The 20,566-nt window shown below is 36.6% G+C and overlaps 1 protein-coding gene across 1 annotated transcript in view; it reads right to left on the minus strand.

The window, feature by feature from the left end:
• Positions 1-20,566, minus strand: part of SLC9A3 (solute carrier family 9 member A3) — a 50,916-nt gene that overhangs the window by 12,906 nt on the left and 17,444 nt on the right. The window contains exons 2-8 of the mRNA XM_075495607.1: positions 11,400-11,702; positions 6,104-6,264; positions 5,404-5,482; positions 4,445-4,622; positions 3,397-3,617; positions 1,210-1,412; positions 309-398 (exon numbers count right to left, since the gene is read on the minus strand). Coding sequence (XP_075351722.1) covers positions 309-398; positions 1,210-1,412; positions 3,397-3,617; positions 4,445-4,622; positions 5,404-5,482; positions 6,104-6,264; positions 11,400-11,702 — 1,235 coding nt within the window. The remainder of the gene's footprint in view (positions 1-308; positions 399-1,209; positions 1,413-3,396; positions 3,618-4,444; positions 4,623-5,403; positions 5,483-6,103; positions 6,265-11,399; positions 11,703-20,566) is intronic.

A 20,566-nucleotide genomic window follows, 5' to 3' on the forward strand; every position in this document is an offset into this window, starting at 1 on the left:
ACATCCTCCTCGTTTAGATTAAGGGAAAGAAGCATATTCCAGCTGTGCTGTTTCCCCAGTACTGTCAGCCCCACTGAAGTCTCAAGTGAAAACCAGAACCTTCAGTTGAGTATCTGTATCCCCTCACAGGACTCACCCCAAAGACAAATTACAGCCTACAGATAACTTTTGAAATGTTTGAAGGATTTTGCACTTGAAATTTGATTCTCCCCTCCCCTCCAAAAATAAATTTTCTTTAATATTTTTTTCTCTTAAGGCACTCTGTAAAAATCCAAAAGTTACCATAGTTTTGTTTAAAAATATCTTACTCTGCCATGAAGTTTCTCATTTAGTTTTGGCTCTCTGTGTTCAGTTTTCTTCACTTGCAGCCACTGTACCAAAGGCTTGATAGTCAGTCCCTAAGGATTGAAACATGATAATAAATACTTAGGAATTATCTTAGATTTTCCTCCAGCTTGTCATTGTTAAAGAGAAATAGAGCATTTTTGTATGTTCTTATACTTCCTCGGTTGATCTCTGTCCCCTTTAGAAGGTAAAATAATGCAATACCCTCACCTCCGGTTACAAACGTTTGAAAAGACACCAACCAGTGGAAAAATATATCTTCTATAAGAATAATATGGTAGTGGAAGGGTTAAAGTGTTTCCTATACCATTTAATGTGATATTTTCTGCACATATCAGGAGTTCGTGACCACAAATAAACATTCTATAATAAATTTGAGAAAAAATTCCAAGCTGGTATATAATGATATATCTCCATTTAAATTAACGTTGTTTCTTTCAGCAGAAAGTGCTATTTTGTTTGAACGCTAAATACTTTCTTGTCCCACTGCTTGCTGTTATATTTTGAAACAAGGACTCGGGCTCAGGTAGATCAGCTTAATGACTGTATTTGCCCATAAAAAGGACTGTTCCCTATAGTTATTCACATGAGGTGACGGATGTTTAATCAGATATTAACTTGAACACTATTATTACCAAGCAGCTAAGACTGAACATTTTTTAGTACAGAGGAAATTGTGTTTTGTCCCTTGTGGTGCCATATGAAAACATAAAATAGGATCTTTGTTACTAAAATTACAAATTCAATTATGCTTTCAGTTCAGTGAAATAATATGCAACCTTCAGCTGAGAACTGCTTTAAGTATTCAGTACTTTTGGGGGACTCCTTCTCCTTGCAAGAAGCATACTTAAGAAGTTGAATTACCTGGAAAATAACGGTAAAAAACACAACAACGATAGTTGTGCTGACAAACAGGTTTCTCTCTTTCACTTTTTCCTCTTTCAGAAGTACCACCAGAGCAAAAGCAACCGCTCCACGTAGTCCACCATATGACATCACCACCTGGTCTATTATCTCCAACTGGACCATTCTGTAGTGGTTAAGAATCCATGTCTGTAAAACTACACCTATAAAACACAAATGCCAGCATGTCTAGAAATACCCTTATAAAATGTCAATACGCAACTGTGTGTAACAGAAACAGTACCACCAGTCTGCTTTCATAACAAATTCTCTACACCATCTACTTCTCCCTCTGTATTGCTACACTGCAAGGAGGGCAGGCCCGCTTGGTACCTTCCCCTTTATGTTTAGCCAACGGAATTAGATGTAGCTTCTTCTGTGAGCCAGCAGCTCTTCCGAGAGTGCTGCCCTCTGGCATAGGCACTACAGGTGAAATTCTGCTATGTGCTGACCTTTGAAATTCGCAGTTGAGAAAGAATAGAATTTCTAGCACCATAGTCTGTGCACTAGGGTGCATATGCACAGGGTCTTTTAACAGAAAGAGAAATGGGTTGAAACAGTGTTGATTTAGGGCAGTAAGTGTGGTACTCTTTACAAATCAGTACAAATGACATTTATGTCATTTTCTTATGGAGGGTTGTGTAGTTATGCTAACACTGTCTTCAGGCCTACGGGCGAGATGCTGCCTGCTGTAGGAGACCTAAAGCTCTAGAAATCACATCTCCCAGAGCTCCCACCATACAGAAGGAAAACAGCTTCACCACTCCTGAGAGTGGCACAGCATGTGTGTCCTACTGCAGCAGGCCAGAACTCTTAACCAGAGCAAAAGAGATATTTCTCTTTTAGAGAATTTTGAACTTGTGCTAAGGGAAGAGTGTCTTGTGTATATCACTGTAAGCAAGGCCTCTGCTGGAGAGGACCTTGAAAATTAGTTCGTGCCACCAATCTGACTCCTCCAAGGATATGAGAGCTGCAGTTACGTAAGGCCCAATATCATCAGGTCTTCAGTAATTTATCAAGGTGTAAGCTCAATTATTTTAATGGATGCATATTGTTATTGCTGAATATTTACTATTTAATTACTGATCACACTTATTACAGGATTGTTAACCACTCATTCCAGGAATACAAGAAGTGACAAAGTCAAGATACTGAAAACTTGTTTAAACACCTCATGCACACCAGAGGTTACTGAAAGGTGGCTAAATGAACAATGTTTACAGACTATTTAGAAAGGAAGACATGGGGCTAGGCCCTTCATTCAGCCCAGGAATCTCTAGACAGAATAAGAATACAGAGTCTAGGAAAACTACTAGCTAGAGAGATGCATTACCTTTTATTTGAATTTAATTCAAGACAAACAGGCAAATAAACCGTTTTAATCCATTCCCAGATGTAAGTAGATATACCAAATCACTATGTGTGTTACTCTCTAGAAGTACTTCATTCTATTTAATTTTAGCCCCTTTGATATTTCACAAAACTGGGATTAAATAGTAGAACTGTATAGTTGGGCAAATCGTCATTGGTATTTTGAAATATTTGCAAACTTATATAAGCCCAGTAAATTGACAGTGGGTAATCCCGACCTGCCACAGTCTTATTTACTCAGTTTTTCACCAGTCCCTGGGAATTATTTCTTAAGCCAGAAAACCTGTGGTGTAATTAAGTATGGTGTTACATCACTTTGTGTCTCAAACCTGAAGTCAACCATAAAATTAGCTTAAGACAATCTCTTTATTACCAAATTGAAAGAGCTGAAGGAAAGAGATGGCTGACAGGACTCACATCTTTTGTTAGGCCACAAGTTAAAGAACGAAGTCCATTTCACCGGGAGATTTTGCCAATACCGTGTGCTGGGCCAACAAAGGTTAGCCACTAGGTGATTCATGTTAACTGCTGAGCTAGTCATACCCTCGCATGTCTTCAACAGTGAAATCCTACTATATTTTCAGCATATGATGAAACTTGCTGTAGAGATCTACCCTCCTAACCCCAAACCAACCATAAATTCAACTAAAATAAATGGACTATTTTAAAAGGAACAAGTCTAGAACTCCCAATTTTTTTTTTTTTTTTTTTTGGCAAAAGAATATGTGAGTGCATCAACTATACAATGCAAGGACAGGAAGAAGATCATCCCCTTACCAATAACTCTATATACTGAGATGAAGACCAGAGTCAACAGAATAAAAGCGGTATTCCAAGTCCAGATTTTTGGATTTACAGCTGAAATTCCCAGGAACATGAAGATAATAGTTTCTGCTCCACTGGCCATCATTTTCATGGTATATCTTACAGTTGTAGAAGATTGTTCAGATATGTTAGCCTTGACATATTTCTGACAGCAGATGCCACAGAAAGTTATCCTAGAAAAAAAAAAAAAAGAATTGTTCAGAAAATATTTGTTGTAACATTTACTATTATTTCCATCTAATCTAGGAGTCTAATCTAGGTAAAAAGTGTATCTATTTCAAACATTCACCCTGAGGTGACCCCAAGAGGTATGAAGACAGCATTTCATTAGATCGTAACAGACCTTAATTCTCTTCAGATTACCATAGTGCTTTACGTGCAAAATTTTAAACCTTGTTTACATTAAACACAATCTTAAACTAATGATTTGTTTGCAGTAAGATTTTCAGATCTTGAATATACTCACTGTAGCATCTACAAACATGACAAGCAAAACTGAGAAGAAAGGTATGCCAGGAGTCAATGGATACTAAAAGAAGAAAGACTACAGAGGCACTCAAGCCAAAACAGGCAAGATTTAGGCAAAACTTAACAGGCCAGTCAAGACAGTGAGAGCAGCAGATAATGGACATTCACATAATGCCTTAGAAAAATATATTTTTCATTACAAATTATAGGGAAATATGTCAATACAAATGGACAACTGTTAGTTATTGAAGTATTATTAGTCACAAAGAGGAAAGAGTCAAGTTCGTATTTTGCAAAGGAAGTTCTAATGTTGCGCAGCAGATACTGGAAAACTTGCATTCTTTTTCAAGGCTGAATGACAGTATGCAAACTATGCATCTATTGCAGTGTGAAGATAGGAATATTCAGCATAAGCTTCATGAGCATCGTATTGTATAGCTGTCCTATATAATTTAGGTCTTTCTTTTCAATGTTTTTAAAAAACGTATTCCCTTCTCAGCCCCTTCACAGGCAGTAATAAAAAGAGACTTACGCAAGGATAGAGGAAAGAGAAAGCATCTCTGCTGTGAGGTAGGACAAGTAGGACATGATAAACACAAATCCAGGTTCAATGATTCTCACGTGCTTGGTGAAACGACTGACCAATGAGAGCAGGAATGCAAAGAAAATGCCAACCAATGTCCCACCCAGGCTCACCACAAAGAATGACACTGAAAAAGAAAACAAAACGCAGCTTAAACAGTAGAAATATAATGGTTTGAACTAGTTCTCTTCTACTGTATGGCCAGCAAATCAGAGAAAATTTTGGAGGAAATGTCAAAAATTATTTCTAAAATGCAACAACCTGAATTGCTTTTGAGCACTTGGTATATGAATGCAGCATTCTGTAGAAAAAACAAGGTTACTTTCTGTTAAGCCTCACCATTTTAGGCTTATTCAAAACCCACTACATTTCTTTGAAAATTTTTTTTCCCACATTCAGTAAACAAATGCTTTTCCAAAAGCATATTATAGAACATGCCAAAGTCACTGTTAAAACATTGATTCATAAGATAATGTAGTATCACGTCATGCTTGGAATGGGAAATAGTGACTAAATTTTTAGTTAAATAACATTTCTTGATAGTCACTGGAAAACGTTTCTTGATAGCAATCAGTGATAAAGAGTGAGAATGCCCATATGCAATCACATCTTTCCTGGAATGCAGGGAGAGCATAGGCTGAAACTAAGGATGTGTTATAAAATACAAAGAAAATATGTATAGCTGTCAAGTTTGGTGGTCTTAACAACTGAACTCCACATCTGTTCAGTCTCCTCAGAAGAAAACAAATCTGATTAAGTTTCCCAAATATTCAGGAATATTCACTTACTTATTTTCTTAAGACATTCGTCTATGCCACAGGCATCTGGGAATATGAGTGACAAGGGAAAGGGCTGAAAAGTCTGCATGTGTACATCAATGATGTGATATGGAATCCAATTCTACGTACCTATGCCTTTGACACATTCAATCCCCGTCACATTCTCTGGACCTATTGTAACAAAAGAATCAAACACATTGTACAGCACCTGAAAAGAAAAGTAGACTAACTTAATATTTGCTCCTGAATTAAGCCTATTAAAATAATCTCATTATGGGCCCCAACATTATGAATCCTGAAATTATGTATGACAGAGGGAAATTCTGTGTGGAGGAAGAAGATTTTGCAGATTTTTTAATTTTTCAAAATGGAAAAAATGCAGTGGAGCAAGAAGAAACAATTTTTTTTAAAAAAAAACCACTTTCAATTTCTTATTTCAATATGATTTCTATCTATAAGAAGCATTGCTACATCTCGATGTCTTTTCTAAAGCACTTCTCACTCTAAAATCCAGGTATTTGGGAGATTTATTTAATCACCTGTATAAGATAAATAAGATACTTAATAAGATAATAATAAGATGCTAATAATAAGATACTGGATTGAAATAGGTTAAACATACATAAAATAAGTTGAACACAAAGGAGAATAAACTATAATAATGGTACTAATTCTTTTAAAATAATTGACTAACAGTGATAGTGCTGAAAGTAAAGAATGCCCATGAGTAGATTTGCACAGATGATACATTATTTCATTTAAAGGGAAAATACACTTCAGAACAAACCCTCTAGAGTTTGGGTGACTTTGGGATATATAATTTACTTACCACGGTTACAGCATCATTCAGAAGCGATTCTCCAAAAACAATGATGAATAGAACTTCGTTGACATGGACTTCTTCAAATACTGCCAGAACAGCTACAGGATCCACAGCGGCAATTAAGCTGCCAAACAGGAGGAAGTCCAGCAGTCCAATATTCAGGTGGCCTTCAAAAAAAAGCAAATAAGGTATAAGCAGAGTCAGCTCTGTATTATCTATAGTAATGACAGACTGTGATATTACAGATAATGCAAAATCCTTGAAAACAGGGATCCTAAGGCATCAACTGGAAAGCATGGCACAGAAACTACTTAACAAGTTCTGCATTGTGTCACCTTGTATCCTACAAGGTTTGTTGGATCCAGCATTGGCCCATGTGGACCCAAGTTGATTCTGGGAGCAGTACAGTCCTGTTCTTATGGCAAGGCACTTGAGATCAGTATTTCCAGATCTAAACTGGCTTTGTATTTGTGTGTGGTATGGTTTATCTAACTTGAGTAAATTATCTCAGGGTAACTGAGAACTGACAAGATGGTAAGAGGAATATACCAGTACTCCTGAAGTAAACGTTCCAAAATACTTCATGCCACAGGCCACTTAGCGACTCTTGGTCGCTAAGTAGTGCTACAGTGGGGCTTAACCACACTCAGTGCAGTTAAACACCACTTGTGGCCTCCTTATTCAAGTAGACATTCATTGATAGGTGCAGTTAAGCCACTTCTTCCCAAATTATGATGCATGAGGCCACTGTTAAATTGTCCACAAGTGGACCATAAAAATAGATGGACTAAAATGTACCTCAACATGTTTGTTTTGTAGCCCCGTTAGGAATTTTGGCAATGATTTCCAAAGTTTTGGAACTACAAAACTCTGGTGACAAAGTAACACAGTATTTATATAATTTTTTTAAAATCTTCTTTTAGTTATTAAGGTTATTTTGTTCAGTTATGCAAACAGACTGACACAAGCATCACTATTGTTTTAAAAGTAACAGAAAAGGGAGAGCCACAAAGATTGCTTTGCTCAGCTTCCTAAGTATCTTGCAAAATTTACCCTCTTCATGTAATCAAGAGTGGTGTCCCAGTCTTTTTTTTCTGGGGAACAGATTTTTGAAAGGGTAGAGAACAGGAAGATTCCCTTTGTGTTCATTAATGGATGGAGGAGGAAGCAAGGTTCATTAAGAGGTGATGAAGCCCAAAATTATATGAGGAAGAGCAAAGAAGGAATATGTTGAGTTCATTCATTAGAACACAGTGCAGAGACCCATGCCCAAAATTAATAGACAGTTGTATCAGGCATGTTTTCTACAGATGAGGGAGAAATCCATCTGATTAAACGATTTGGAAGCATGAGTCAGGCAATGATAATCAGTAGCTGTAGCCAGAGTGTCAATATTGCCTGTAAGGTACTTCCAGAACAACATGGCCACTCCTCTAACAAGAATGAGATAATTTTTCAAATCCAGAATATTTAGTGCTTGGAAGGTAATTGAAACAGAAGCTAGATTCCAAATATTTTTGATACAGAATGGCATGGGCATATTTAATCAAGAGAAGGACACTTACATGGGCAGTCAGAGACAGGAGTAGACAACACCCTGTGGTACACGACAATGGCAAATAATCTGGGGGAGCTGCAGAAGTACATATTCTCTTAGCTGCTGTCTGCCAATCTACATCTACAATGCATCTACAATGTTTTCCAGACAGTTTATAGGGACCTTGGTAAGGCCCTGAAAACAGAAATTCATATTTCTGTTTCACAGACGTATAACTACTTCATATTTTCAAAAAGGGAAATAGTCTTGTTCACTCTTGGACATATTGGCTATGAATGAGAACTGAATCTATCCATTTTAGTGTGAGAGAGGGGTTGAAGCAGTGAGCTGAAGTCTGCCAAAAATTCTGAGAACGGCCTTGAACCTGAATCTAAATAATGGTTCCATCAAATGTTGTCCTTCTCTGCCATGCTTAAGGAAGGAACAAGCCCAATGATGATAACTATCAGATATCAGGGTACAACAGAATGTAAGCTTTTAAAATAAATTGGCTCACTGAGATTGCTTATCTTTTTTATATGTTACTAATTATAATCATTGGTACATTCTTTGAAGACTTGCAAAGCTAGTGAGCAAATATTTATGGAAAGGTTAGGACACATCTGTAATTCCTACAAAGCAGTGTCAAGAGGCATGAGGTTTCTAAATCAGACTTTTATTTAGACTAATAATGCAAGTTATTTCCAAGTGATACATAACCATTGCTTCCTCCAGCTCACCAGAGTCTGGAGTAACTAACTGACAGCTTTGACACCTGAGCAAGGTAAGTTCGCTGGGCCCAGTTTAAGACTTCTACACATACTCAGCATGTTGTCGTTATGACCTAGATTGTACAGGAAAAGCTTTTCTAAGCATTAGTCACAACCACAATTATTCCACAGAGAAGTGCTGCATGTCTTAGTTCTCCAGCAGATGGTGAACTGCTGGAGTTAGGTGCAATCAGCCAGGAAGATTTAGGATTAGATACTTCTTCCTATTCTGTGAAAGCAGACTAGTATGGCTGTTAGTTAATTGTTAAGGTGCTGATCTTTTAATTTGACTTCTAAAGAAGGATTTCTTTGTTATTATCACCTTCTCTCTTTTTCTTCTGCAAATTATAATATCTGTAAGGATATTGAATGCAAACAAAGAGCAGCTTTTATGTTTATTTATGTAGGAAATCTATGTAATCCAATTTGGATTATGCACTCTTATATTGATGGACAGGACTACAGGCCCATTCAATGGTAAAGTTGGAAGCAATTTGTTTTCAGCTTATCTTAGTCTGTAATGGATATACATTCCTACATTTTAATTATATTACTTTTAGCATTATTCACTCCAATTGTAGAAAAAGTGGGGTAGAAACAAAAATATGCCATAGAACTTCAACCAGAGGCTGCTATGAACTCTTCTAGAAATTAACTGAGCATTCTCCTATCTTCAGCAAGTAACAACAGCAAGGCTTTCCACAAAGTGTGGTGCTCAGATCTTGCTGACATATTGGAGGTCAACACAATGTATTTACTGGATTAGTAAGTACGTATCATGTAGATATTTGAAAGTCCTACTTAGCTTTGCTGGAGAATGACATAGTTTGAATCAGGGACAGGCTTCTCTGGCCTTTTCCATAGCTGAAATTAGAACTCTAGTAGGTTATAATATGTCTTGGTGGTAAAGACAGGTCCCCACAGTATACTAATTAATGCTCCTTCTAAACATTTAAATTCGCCAGGCAGGTCAGTTTATTGTTTGCTTTTGTTAACTTCCCTATTTTTAGCTTGTAGAGCTTTAGCTGTGACCTATGGTAGGGGCTGATTCTCCTGTTTAACTGTAAACTCAGCATTCTAGTATATACTGTCACTGAAAGACTTGCATAATGATGAAGCAGACAAGTAGCTATCAAATCCAGCTTTTACAGTTAGTTGAGAATTGTTTACAGATTGGGAGGAGAGCAAGAGATTAATGGATTTTTCACTTAAAATTTTTGGGAAAACATTTGACTTGTCCATTTCACATGCCATAAAGATGTCAGTGCTTTTCCTTTAATGATTTTTATCAACATTTTAAAAAGTAATTATCTTTCATTATATTTCCCAGAACAGGATGTTAATAAAATATTTTTGGTCATATTTTTTAAATTGTTCCAAGCAGCTTGGATATTTAAAGAAAGACATCCTTGTCCAATCTGTTGCAATAGCGATATCCCTTTGTCATCTTTTTTGTTCCTGAAAACCTGTATTTAACTATAAATGTGAAATTGTGGATGCAATATACTGTGCCTACAGGCTGAAAGCACATAAAACATCTTACCTACCTATAAAAGCCAATAGTGTCTCCATCTGAGCTGTCACCTTTGTATCTTCTAAAGAAAAATTGTTACTTATAAAATGTGAGTTATACTAAGGTAAATATCTAAAATGTAAGCTAAATCTATCATAGATGTCTATATTACAAACATCTGCAGTTATGTAAGATGAGTCTCATATGAACAAGTCTGTGGTCTAGTTCTTCCAGACTGGGATTTTCAAATAAGGACAACGCAGGTTTTCCTTAAAATGGATGGAACAGATATCCCAATCTTATGCTTAGTTTCAAGGAACCCAGCCCAAAATTCTGCTGCTTCCCTGTGCTGGACAATGGGAGCTGTTTTTGAGGCTGGAAAACTCTACTGTGTTATCTTCTGTAATAATCGCCTAATAGTTTAATTCTTCATCACAAAAATGTTCTGTGTAACATCTGCAACTTCTGACATTTGAGGCACTCTTTTTATCTGGACTGAAAAGGATGTCTGTGGTAAATTGCTCTGAGTCGATTTTGCACCACTGTGGTTAGAGAACAGCCCCATGACTAGCTGGTGAGCCTTTTGTACAACACAACATACCCCTTGCGGTCTTGAGCCACTCAGTCCAGGATCTCAGCACTGGTTGCCAAGAACAGACGAGCAGAGTGCACAGTCACAGCAGCACACTGTATCTGTACTGCTCTCAGCAGCACTCAGATGTGCCCTGTAAGTACTTTCTATAACTCACTAACCTAGGAGAGTTTTGTCCTAGAAGGGCTCTTGAGCTTCTTCAGTACAGACACTAAAAAAGCATAGATAGGATGCCTGTTTCAAAACACATGCAATCCACATACAATGTGAATTATTGTTCTTCAGGTGGCAGTACACAGCTTATGTGCATGTCACACCTGCTGAGGAGATTAAATTGCTGTTCTGTGCCTCTTCTACCAGCCCCATGCCCTTATATTGTAGTATAATTAAGACGGTGTGTCTTACATGTGCTACTTGGCTCTGTAAGTCTTCAGTTACAATTTCCAGCCTCAGAAGACAAAAATAGAGATGTTTCATGCATACATACCCACTCAGCAATCATTGCTTACTTAATATTAAAGCTGACTGAAGGAAGACAGTTCCATTTCACAGTAACTTTGAAGGTTTCTATCACAGCAGAAAGAAACAAGCCCTTCAGAGTGTATTTTTGTCCAGATATCCATTAGCAGGATGAATCCTGAGCTTTATCCTGAGAGTGTACACACACATTTGTAGCAGGGAAATATTAGAGACACCGGTTCAAGTCCCTTTTGTGCTTGATTCAAAGAAGATTTCTCAGATAATTCTTAAATTTGGTAAAGATATTACACATTGCTCCCATTAAAATTGGATTTTTCTGCCAAAAAGAGTTGTTAAGTTGTAAAATATCACCCATGTAACAACTTGCATACAGAAGCATTCACAATTGTGCCTTCACAGATCAAACTTACCCATTATTCCTGTCTGATAGACACCATAGAGAGATAAACCAGTTGTGGCAGCATTCCAGACTGTCCCAATGACAGCATACAAAAGAATGGAACCAAGATTTCCAAAGAACAATCTATTTGGCATAAAATATCCAGCATCCAAAACAATGGGGGGCAGCAGATAGAAGAAAAATACAGCTGGTGTAAGGGCGAAGGAGGCAATGTGATCTGCTGCCCATACAATGCCACCGAGGAAGAGACCGAGAACAATCAGCAGAGCACTCTCTGGAACCACCCGAGTGACTTTGTGGGACAAGTGGAAAACTGCAAGGAAAGAGGAAAACAGTTTGTTAGAAATGGCATGGAGAAACAATTTGAGCAACAACTGTTGTTAGCTGGCAATTTTTACTTCACACAAACTTCCTGCTTTCATTGTTACTAGACCCAAAAACATGTATGGAATGCATAGGATACAGACAGTGTCAGAACCCAGCCACTTACAAAATAAAATAAAAAGGTTGATTTTCGGATCTTATCCAACATATTTCAATTTATATGAAACCAATATTCCATGACATCTATTTCCTTTATTGGATTATCTTCTCCATACAAGATCTGTTTAGGGAAAGACGGTGTTCTGTGCAAAGCAGTAAGTGCAAGACTGAAAAGAAATGGTAAAGCACTAGAAATGTATGACTTTATGGTTTATTTCTGTATCTAAAAGTACACACCTGACCTCCCAACATTTGTCTTTAAAAATGATCGGTGTACTAGAAGGTTTATTGGAGGATGGGAGAAGAATGCTGAAAGAAGAACTAGTTTCAAGACAAGTCTTTTTAAATTTATGAAGAATATTATATGACAATGTAGCCTGCAGCAGGAGCAGAATGGAGCTGATATCATGGGAGATCCCTTTTGGGCCTTTTCCTCAATATCTCCCTAGTAAGGATTTCAGTTAATTCAGAGGCTTTCTGGAGGAATGGGGACTTTAGTGGTGCCTTCTTCATATATAGATATATTTGTAGGAAATGGTTCTGCAACAGGCTATTTTCTTTTGTAAAAACAGTGTCATAAAATCTGTATCTTACAGTAGTATGTCAAATCTATTAATAAATATGAACAGTATATGGTATCTATCATAAAAAAATATGTAATGGTATGGTGTGGTAAGACTATTAAACTAGCCAATAATTAGAGGGAGAGAAAATTACAGAGTGCCATGAGTGAATCTAAAGAAACAGAAAGATGGCAAGGCCAAGACAGAAAAAATAGACTGTTCAAGATGACAGAAACACAAGTCAGACTGCAAATATATGTGGCAACATATATTTATAGTGCACTTGTCAGCTACCAGATAAAAGGAAAAAAAGCAGAGAGAAGAACAGAGAGAAGTCAGTCAAGTCTACAAAGAAAGATGGAACATGAAAAAGGAGGAGGTGACAAAGGTGTTTGATAATATGGAAACACAGGTGTGCTAATTGACTTTCTTGGGATTTCTGTGAGCTTTTCCTTCAGTTTGTCTTGAATATTGGTGTATCCATCCCAGATGGTCTGAACCCTGGCACTTTGTGATACTGACCCAATAAATGGGATTTTACTTATATAGCTTTGTGTTGAAAATGTAAGTTTCACTTTAGGAAGAAAATTCCACTAAAAGTCACCGAGTTTCTCCTGGTTTGAGCATCAGCCTAGAACTCTGTTGAAGCTTTTACAATGCTAATGCAAGTTAGCTCAAAACTAGTTTGGACAAGAAGCCATTATTAAGAATTCCAGCCTTTTAAGGTATAGTGGAATAAACTGTCCCATGGCTATGCAGAGATCTTAGACCAGGTTCCTTTACTGAAAGACCATTGTTTTTCCTCCCAGCCAAGTATTTGTCCTAGTCAAACATTTACTAGTTACCTTTTAGAGTATTTTAAGGGCCCCATTCCTGAACTGTCTGTCTTCATCTTGGCTGCATCTACACAGGCAATGTTAGAAGCATCACCCATCCTTATAGTAGCCCCACAATAAGATGGTTCCTACTAGTTGTATAACCTCCATGGCCTCATCAGAATGGAAAACACGAAAGGAAAAATGACAACGGCCTGCCTATACCAACAATGAGCATGAATATAGATGTTCCTAAGTATTTGTAGACAAGACTTGAAAACTAAGCCATGTTAGAACATAGCTTCAGAGTGGGATTAATACAACAGCAATCACACATGAAAGCAAACTGCATTCAGTGAAGTTGGCTAAACAATGCCAGTTTTCTATATCATCTGTGTCATGTAATCAATAGCTGAATGCTTCATAGAAAACACTTCATAGAAACAAACACTGTGGGTTTTCCCAGTTAGATTCCTCTCTTTATAATAAAATCCCTTGGGCTTGCATAAAAAAAAAGGAAGAAATTCAATAAAGAGAAAACAAACTAGCTACTATTCCATATGTATAAATTGTAGCATTTAACTTCTCAAAAGTCTTTCCTACTGGTCATTCTTGATTCCTTGGATTTCCAGTCAGTGAATTATCAACTAATTTATCACCTCACAAAGTAGGGATTATCTCCTTATCCCTGAAAATAAATGTTGCTGAGCTAGTCTTACTAACCCAAGTCTGTTTTTCCTGCTCTTATGTTTGCAGATAAGCCATGACTACAAGAAGTTAAAGTTAAAAATTTAAAATAAACCTGTGAAGACTTTTCAGAACTAGACATTTGGAAAAAACCCGATGTCCAGCTAAAAGTTCCTATTCTGTAGACTTCTCACCTTTACAACCAAAACCAGTTTCTCCCAGTGAGTGGTGGGAAGCCAACCTGATTTTGGTTATAACACTGTCTCCTCCTAGAAGTTGCATGTTCCCAGTGAATCAGCTACATCATATCTGTCTGTGTTCTCTTTAACTCCAATTGACTGATTATCTGTACCAGATTTTAATGCTATCAGCAATAAATTCTTCTACTCTGTTTAGGAATGCAGGCTGTGGACAGGAAAGTTATTGCATGAAACGGAGCTCTGGAGAAGTCTCTTCACTTTTTTGCATTTGGCCCAAGCAAAATCTGAACAGTAGACTGTATTTGTTTTAAGGTAACTGCCTAGCTAATTCTGCAGGCAGATAGTACGCAATATGATTAGCAGAATCCTAGTGTCTATAAACATAGAAATATGTAAAAGGAAAATACCACAACTGATGAAATTCAATGAAATAGCTTTAGACTAAGATGTAATTGGAACTTAGACGATGTTTGAGTTCATGTTTGCACTTACAATGATTGATTTTTTTTTTCTGGCTATGTGCATAAAATATATTCCGTCAAGATTGTGCATTATGAGTAGTTATTACATTTATAGTAGATAGAAATAGATTAATTCCAAATTCACTCCTTAATGTTTTTTTAACAATTCATTATCCTGAAGTTATGTCCCTAATACATTCTGAGTGTGTTACAAACTGACATAATGTTAGTACATTCATTTCATAAAGTTTGCCTTTACTTGCTTAGGAGAGATCCAGAAATAGTCCCACAAAATGAATTATGTCCCCATGACAAAGTAGAATTGGAAGCTTTAATTACATCTAAATGTCTAGCATGACAAGGTATTTCACCTGACTGAGGAGTAAAATACAATCCAGCAATAATGGACAAGGACTTTAGTTTTATTCTGTTGTGAAAGAAATTACAAATATCAGGAAGAATAGCATGCAGTGCTGCTCAGATAAATTACTCTGTGAGGGACCCAGAGATTAAATTAAGTCTATTTTCACTTCTGCTAATAATGAAAGTACATGAATACATTTTAAAGACCAGAGGAAAAGAGCAAAGACAGAAAAATTGTAGCCAGTCCATGGCATAAAAGAAATAACAGTGCACAGGGCAATCTTGTGATCTACAAATTTTAGCATTTATCATTTACAATTCATCTACATAAGTCTAGGCACAGTATTAGTGAAAAAGTTAAACATATGCCTTCCATCCAGTACGTGCTAAACCTGGCTTGAAAGTGGGTCGGACTGGCTAGTGGATAAACTGTGTTTAAATTCAAGCTGAGCATCGCTGAATTAGAAGCTTTCTACAAAATTGAGAAACAATTACATAGTATAAACTTCCTGTGAAATTTTTTTCTGACACTTCCTTTGAGATCCAAGAAAAGGGACTGTGACATTTAACATAGCTGATGAGACAGACAAAACAAATTAGCAATCTATGATTTGATGGCTGGAACCAGTTTCTTTTCACTCAAAAAAAGAAATATACTTTAAGAAGTAAGTTATTTTTTGTCACCTTTTAAAAACACAGTAACTTAGATTAAATCCTTCAGTGGAACTAAGTTCACTGAAGGAATCCTTCAGCATTCAGTGAACTATCTGTTGCTTTCTAAGGCCATCTGAGACTGCTTTGCAAGAAATGATTCAACAGAATAACCTTTTTCTCATTCACTAAATGAAATGAAGACAGAAAGGACTCGTTAAATAGCAAGAATAATAAATAAAAGAATAATAAAGAAGAGATAATGTACAATTCATGCTCAAGTAATTTAATATTTGTAGACACACAAAAAAAGTTTTTTGAAGTAGGGCTTTCCCATATTGCTTTCCAAATTATCTCTAACGGCACCTGTTTTAAAAGAATACTGATTTTTGCTTATCAAGCAAAACATTTCAATGACTTAGTTCTAGAATTTTGTGCTTTGTTTGCAGCTGAAATGAACAATTCAAGATAGACTTGTCACCTTTTGAAAATACAGCACTGCAAAAATAAAAATCTGAAACTACCTATTTAATATACTGTTAAATTTCTGGATTTATATGGTCATTTCAACACTATCTCCAGTGACTAATGACATTTCTATTAACTTTGTTACTGTAAAATCAAGGTCCTGAAAACACTGAAATAATTTTTTCAGATAATATCACTGTCCCAGTCAATCACAAAATCTACTGCATGTGCACAGTATGCAACATGTCATCCAGAAAAATCAAGAATTTACCTATAATAATGCTAGTAATTCTCTGCTGAAGTTTCTCTTCCATGTATCTTTGGATAAAATCCAAGGAATCACAAAATAATTTAGATTATTAAAATATTTTCCACCTCTTTTTTCAGACTTATAATTTCCATAGTTCCCATGAAAGCACAGATATGAATTTGCAAACATTTCTTAACTCCTCCTACCACTGCTAGTGATAGGTGTGGGGTCTACCATATGCTTTTTTGCTAATGGGTCAAATAGGCACTGATAGTATGCTATTAGTCTTTTTTTCAGTTCTGACTTTCTATTTTCACTTATAAAGGTGAAGTTATCATATTAAATCAAACCATGGGTGCTTCTAATTTGAGACCCAAGACTTGATTCTCTGTAACTAGTGAGAACCCTTGCCATTGACCAAAGTGAGAGCAAAATGCTGCAAACTTTTCTTCATGATTCTTTATATTTCCTTTAGAGATGCAAATAATAGTATCTCCAAGGCAGTATATAAGCAGGTTCCTGTAATGGCACAACATAGAAGCTACTTAAGAGAAGGCATGAATAAATTCCACAAGAGACTATTCTGCCCAAAGGGAAATCTTTCTTCTAAACATCTTCCAGCAGTTGGACTCTGACTGGCAAGCATGAAATTTTCATTTCTTATCTTATCTACCTGTTCATGTTGTCCTTAGCATTATAGAGGGGCAATTCTATTTAAAAACTGTTCAGTTCTACCCTTTCTGCAGTTTTTTTCAGTAGTGTCTTCTGCAGATATGTGTTATTTCTTAAAAAAAATCATAAATCTGAAATATATTCCAATAGCATACATGGAAAAATCTGCTTTACCTTGCCTGTATAATAGCTCAAAGTATAATCAAATACCAGTTTGTGAACTAAATTGATCAAGTATAGCTGGGCAGTAATGCAGTCCAAAAGCCTCTGGAAAGTCCCAATCCATTGCTGTTATGTTGGTCTGCCTGACTAAGGAATGGCCACGCTGTCTAAAATGTAATATAGAGCATACATTTTCAAGAAGGGATAATTTTGCTTCCACCATCCCTAAAAGGCATGCATTCCTGGCCACTCTCTTTGCTCTATATCTCCACGCATTAGTTGCAGCCAGATAGTGGATCACAGCTCAGACTAACCAGCTACATCTGCCGTACCAAGAAAGAAGCAGAAGTGCTGTAGCAATGCATGATATGGCCTACGCAAGCCCCCGGGCAGAGATGGCAGGATTCATGGTGTACAAACTGTGTGTAGATGCTGGGGCACAGAGAACTGTGTATTTTCTGTCCTTTTCCCCCTGTTTTTTATCTGCAAACTCCTTTAAAAGTTTATTTTAGATTCTTAGTGTTTGACATTTTTTTTCTTATTAAGCTGTATACGTAGGAGATCCAGACACCCTGACCCCCCAACATCTAAAAAGAAGCTGAACAATCCACTGTTTTAAAATTACTTCTAACTCCTGGTTTACTAACAGTCTCATATAATCCCTGGTCTTTATTGGCTGCCTGTAGTGTTTCACTGTGGTCCTCTCATGATACTGAGGGCAATGTATATCAGTTTCATTTTGCACATCACCTAGTCCAGACTATTAGTGAATGTTTCTTAAACAATGGACAGTACAAACTCCTTAGGAAACTTCACTGTTGCAATTGTTTAGAAAATTACTTAACAATAATGACCATTAGTCTTTCTTTTTTTCGCTTTTCTTTTTTTAAGGAAGGGTAGCTCTCTTCCGCTCTTCAGTCACCTTGTCTTCTGTCTGATGGGCAATTTTATACTTCTACAGCTTTAATCTCAAATTTCTCCAGAGGTCTTGCTACTTGTCCTTAAGTATTTGGTGTTAATTGCTATCTATTTCATATATTTTTCAAGAGCACACTCTTCTGATAAGTCCACTTTCTATTTACTCCACTCGTCTACTAAGAGAAGGTTTTTGATCCAATTTCCTGTATAATGAAGTTTCCGGTATTTATATTTCTTTTATCTTTTGTTATGGCTCCCTTTACTTCTCAACAGTCCTGGCCACCTACTAGTTCTCTAATAAACTTCCTGCACTTGCTATACTTGATTTCTTTATGCTCATATGTCTTTCATTTTCTGCTCTATCCTTGTAATTCTTATTATTTTCACATGACATGCCCGTTTTGCATCCCTGTGCATTGACCTCAGTTGTTCTGGATCTCTTTTTTAAGACCTCCTTCATGACTTGACTACATAAGTTTTCTACCCTTGCCACATTACTAAACACATCATTTCTTGCCTGCATAGCCGTAGGCATACCTTCCAACTAATTACAGTTGCTTATGTAGTCTGCACAGAGGATCTAGGAATTTTAATTATGACCATAAGAACTAGAAGAGCTATTTGGTTTGTAGCCAGGCCCTCCATTATCACACCATCACATTGGCTCCAGCTACACCTATGTGAAGGCACACCAGGCTTCATCACATAGTTAGAGACTTCATTGTGACTTCTAGCCTGAACTTGTTCACAGCTATTTTATATCAATTTTCCTTTGTGACAGTGATATCAATTTTCTTAAATAGTTTTTTCCCTAATGTTAAATCCTTCATTTCCTATTATATAAGCACAGAGAGAAACGTATTCTCTTTCTGTTGCTTGTATTTGCTTTGTTAAACTTTGTTAAAACACTTATTTTCAGTCTTCACTTCAGCTTTCTCTGTCTATTTCAATCGGAGTTCACCTTTGTGGACTCAGAGTCATCAGAAGTATAGACCGCATTCTGCGTGAGTCACAGTAGAAGCAGGTCCAACAACATTAATAATTTCCCATCACAATCTATAGTTCAGCTACATCCTGGGTTCATTATCACATTGGTGACTCACACTCATCCTGTATCCACTTCATATAGATGTGTACCTCTCTTCTCCTTCTCATTCACAACCCCATGTAGAAATTCTTGTGACTGGTCCCTGAGTGAAACTGCCCTTGATATTACTGTATTTCATCCCTTCCCCTAGTCCTGAAGATTATATGTTTTTTCTACTATAATAGCCAGATCTACATGAATAGGGATAATGCCTTGGGAAACGTCATCAGAAACCTTCAGTAGGATGCCTCACCTCTTTGTGCAATGGCAATTAAAAAAAAAAAACAAAACCCTGCATAAGACCAGTGCAAAAACTAAACTCTAGTGACTTCCACAGATAACCTTCTTATAGTTTCATACTTTATCTTGTCCTTTCCTTACCCACCCAGTAACTGTTTCACCTCCTGTCTTATTAACAGATTAATTTAGGCCTAAATCAAGGGGAAAAAATCTTCCATTGTGTTCTAAAAGTGGTTCAGTTGAAGCAAGGATTCAAAACATTAGGGAACTGCTTTTCTAGTCTGTCCAGGAAGTGTTTGAGTAGACTTGACATGGCTGAAGCTGATCATTATTACTTGTATTTGCCTTTCTAATCTTTATCAACAAAGTGCGCTCAGGTTTTTTTCCTGGTCAGGAGACTGATAGCATATTTTATAGTCTTTTAGATTCTGTTCTGTGGACCTTGCAGCAACGGTATTCTGCAAGTCTTATGCATTGATTTTGCCATTTTGAATTGTTTATGTACAAGTGGTACAAAACTGTTAAAGAAAAAGGGTTCTTTTTCTTCTAAATAATATTACTTAGACATATCTTAAATTATTTTATTAATCAGTACCTTATACCTTTACCAAATCCAGCAAAATTTGAAAGATTTATTGAAAAAAACTCAGATATATTTTATATCTCAGAGATACCTTATATCTGAAGAAACTCAGAAATATAATATACATATGTTGTGTAACAAGCTGTAAAAGCCATTTTTGGTATAGGTCCTTGGGTACTGTCTTAAAATATACTACATGAGCATGACTATTAATACCATTCATACTTTATCTTGGACATACTTCTCCTAAGCAAGGCACAAAGTCCTTCATATTTTACTTGTTTAGATGAACTGGTTTGAGTTTGGTTTTATCCAGCTCAAGAAAGCTTTCTTTATTTGTCACATATGTAATGATCACCATTTGCAAAGTGTACAGCATTGTAATGAGCTCATTAAACAGGAGATTTTAGGTCGCTGTTCTTTGTAGGTGAACAATTAACAAAATACATTAGCAATGAAAAATGCAACCAACATACAGGTCAAGGTTCCCAGTTGATAGGTCATAACATAACAAGATAGCCCCAAGTCAAATTCAAAGTGTGTGAGTAAGCAACTATTACCTCTATAAGCACTT

This window comes from Mycteria americana, chromosome 2, assembly GCF_035582795.1.
Source record: "Mycteria americana isolate JAX WOST 10 ecotype Jacksonville Zoo and Gardens chromosome 2, USCA_MyAme_1.0, whole genome shotgun sequence".
Classification (NCBI taxonomy): domain Eukaryota; kingdom Metazoa; phylum Chordata; class Aves; order Ciconiiformes; family Ciconiidae; genus Mycteria; species Mycteria americana.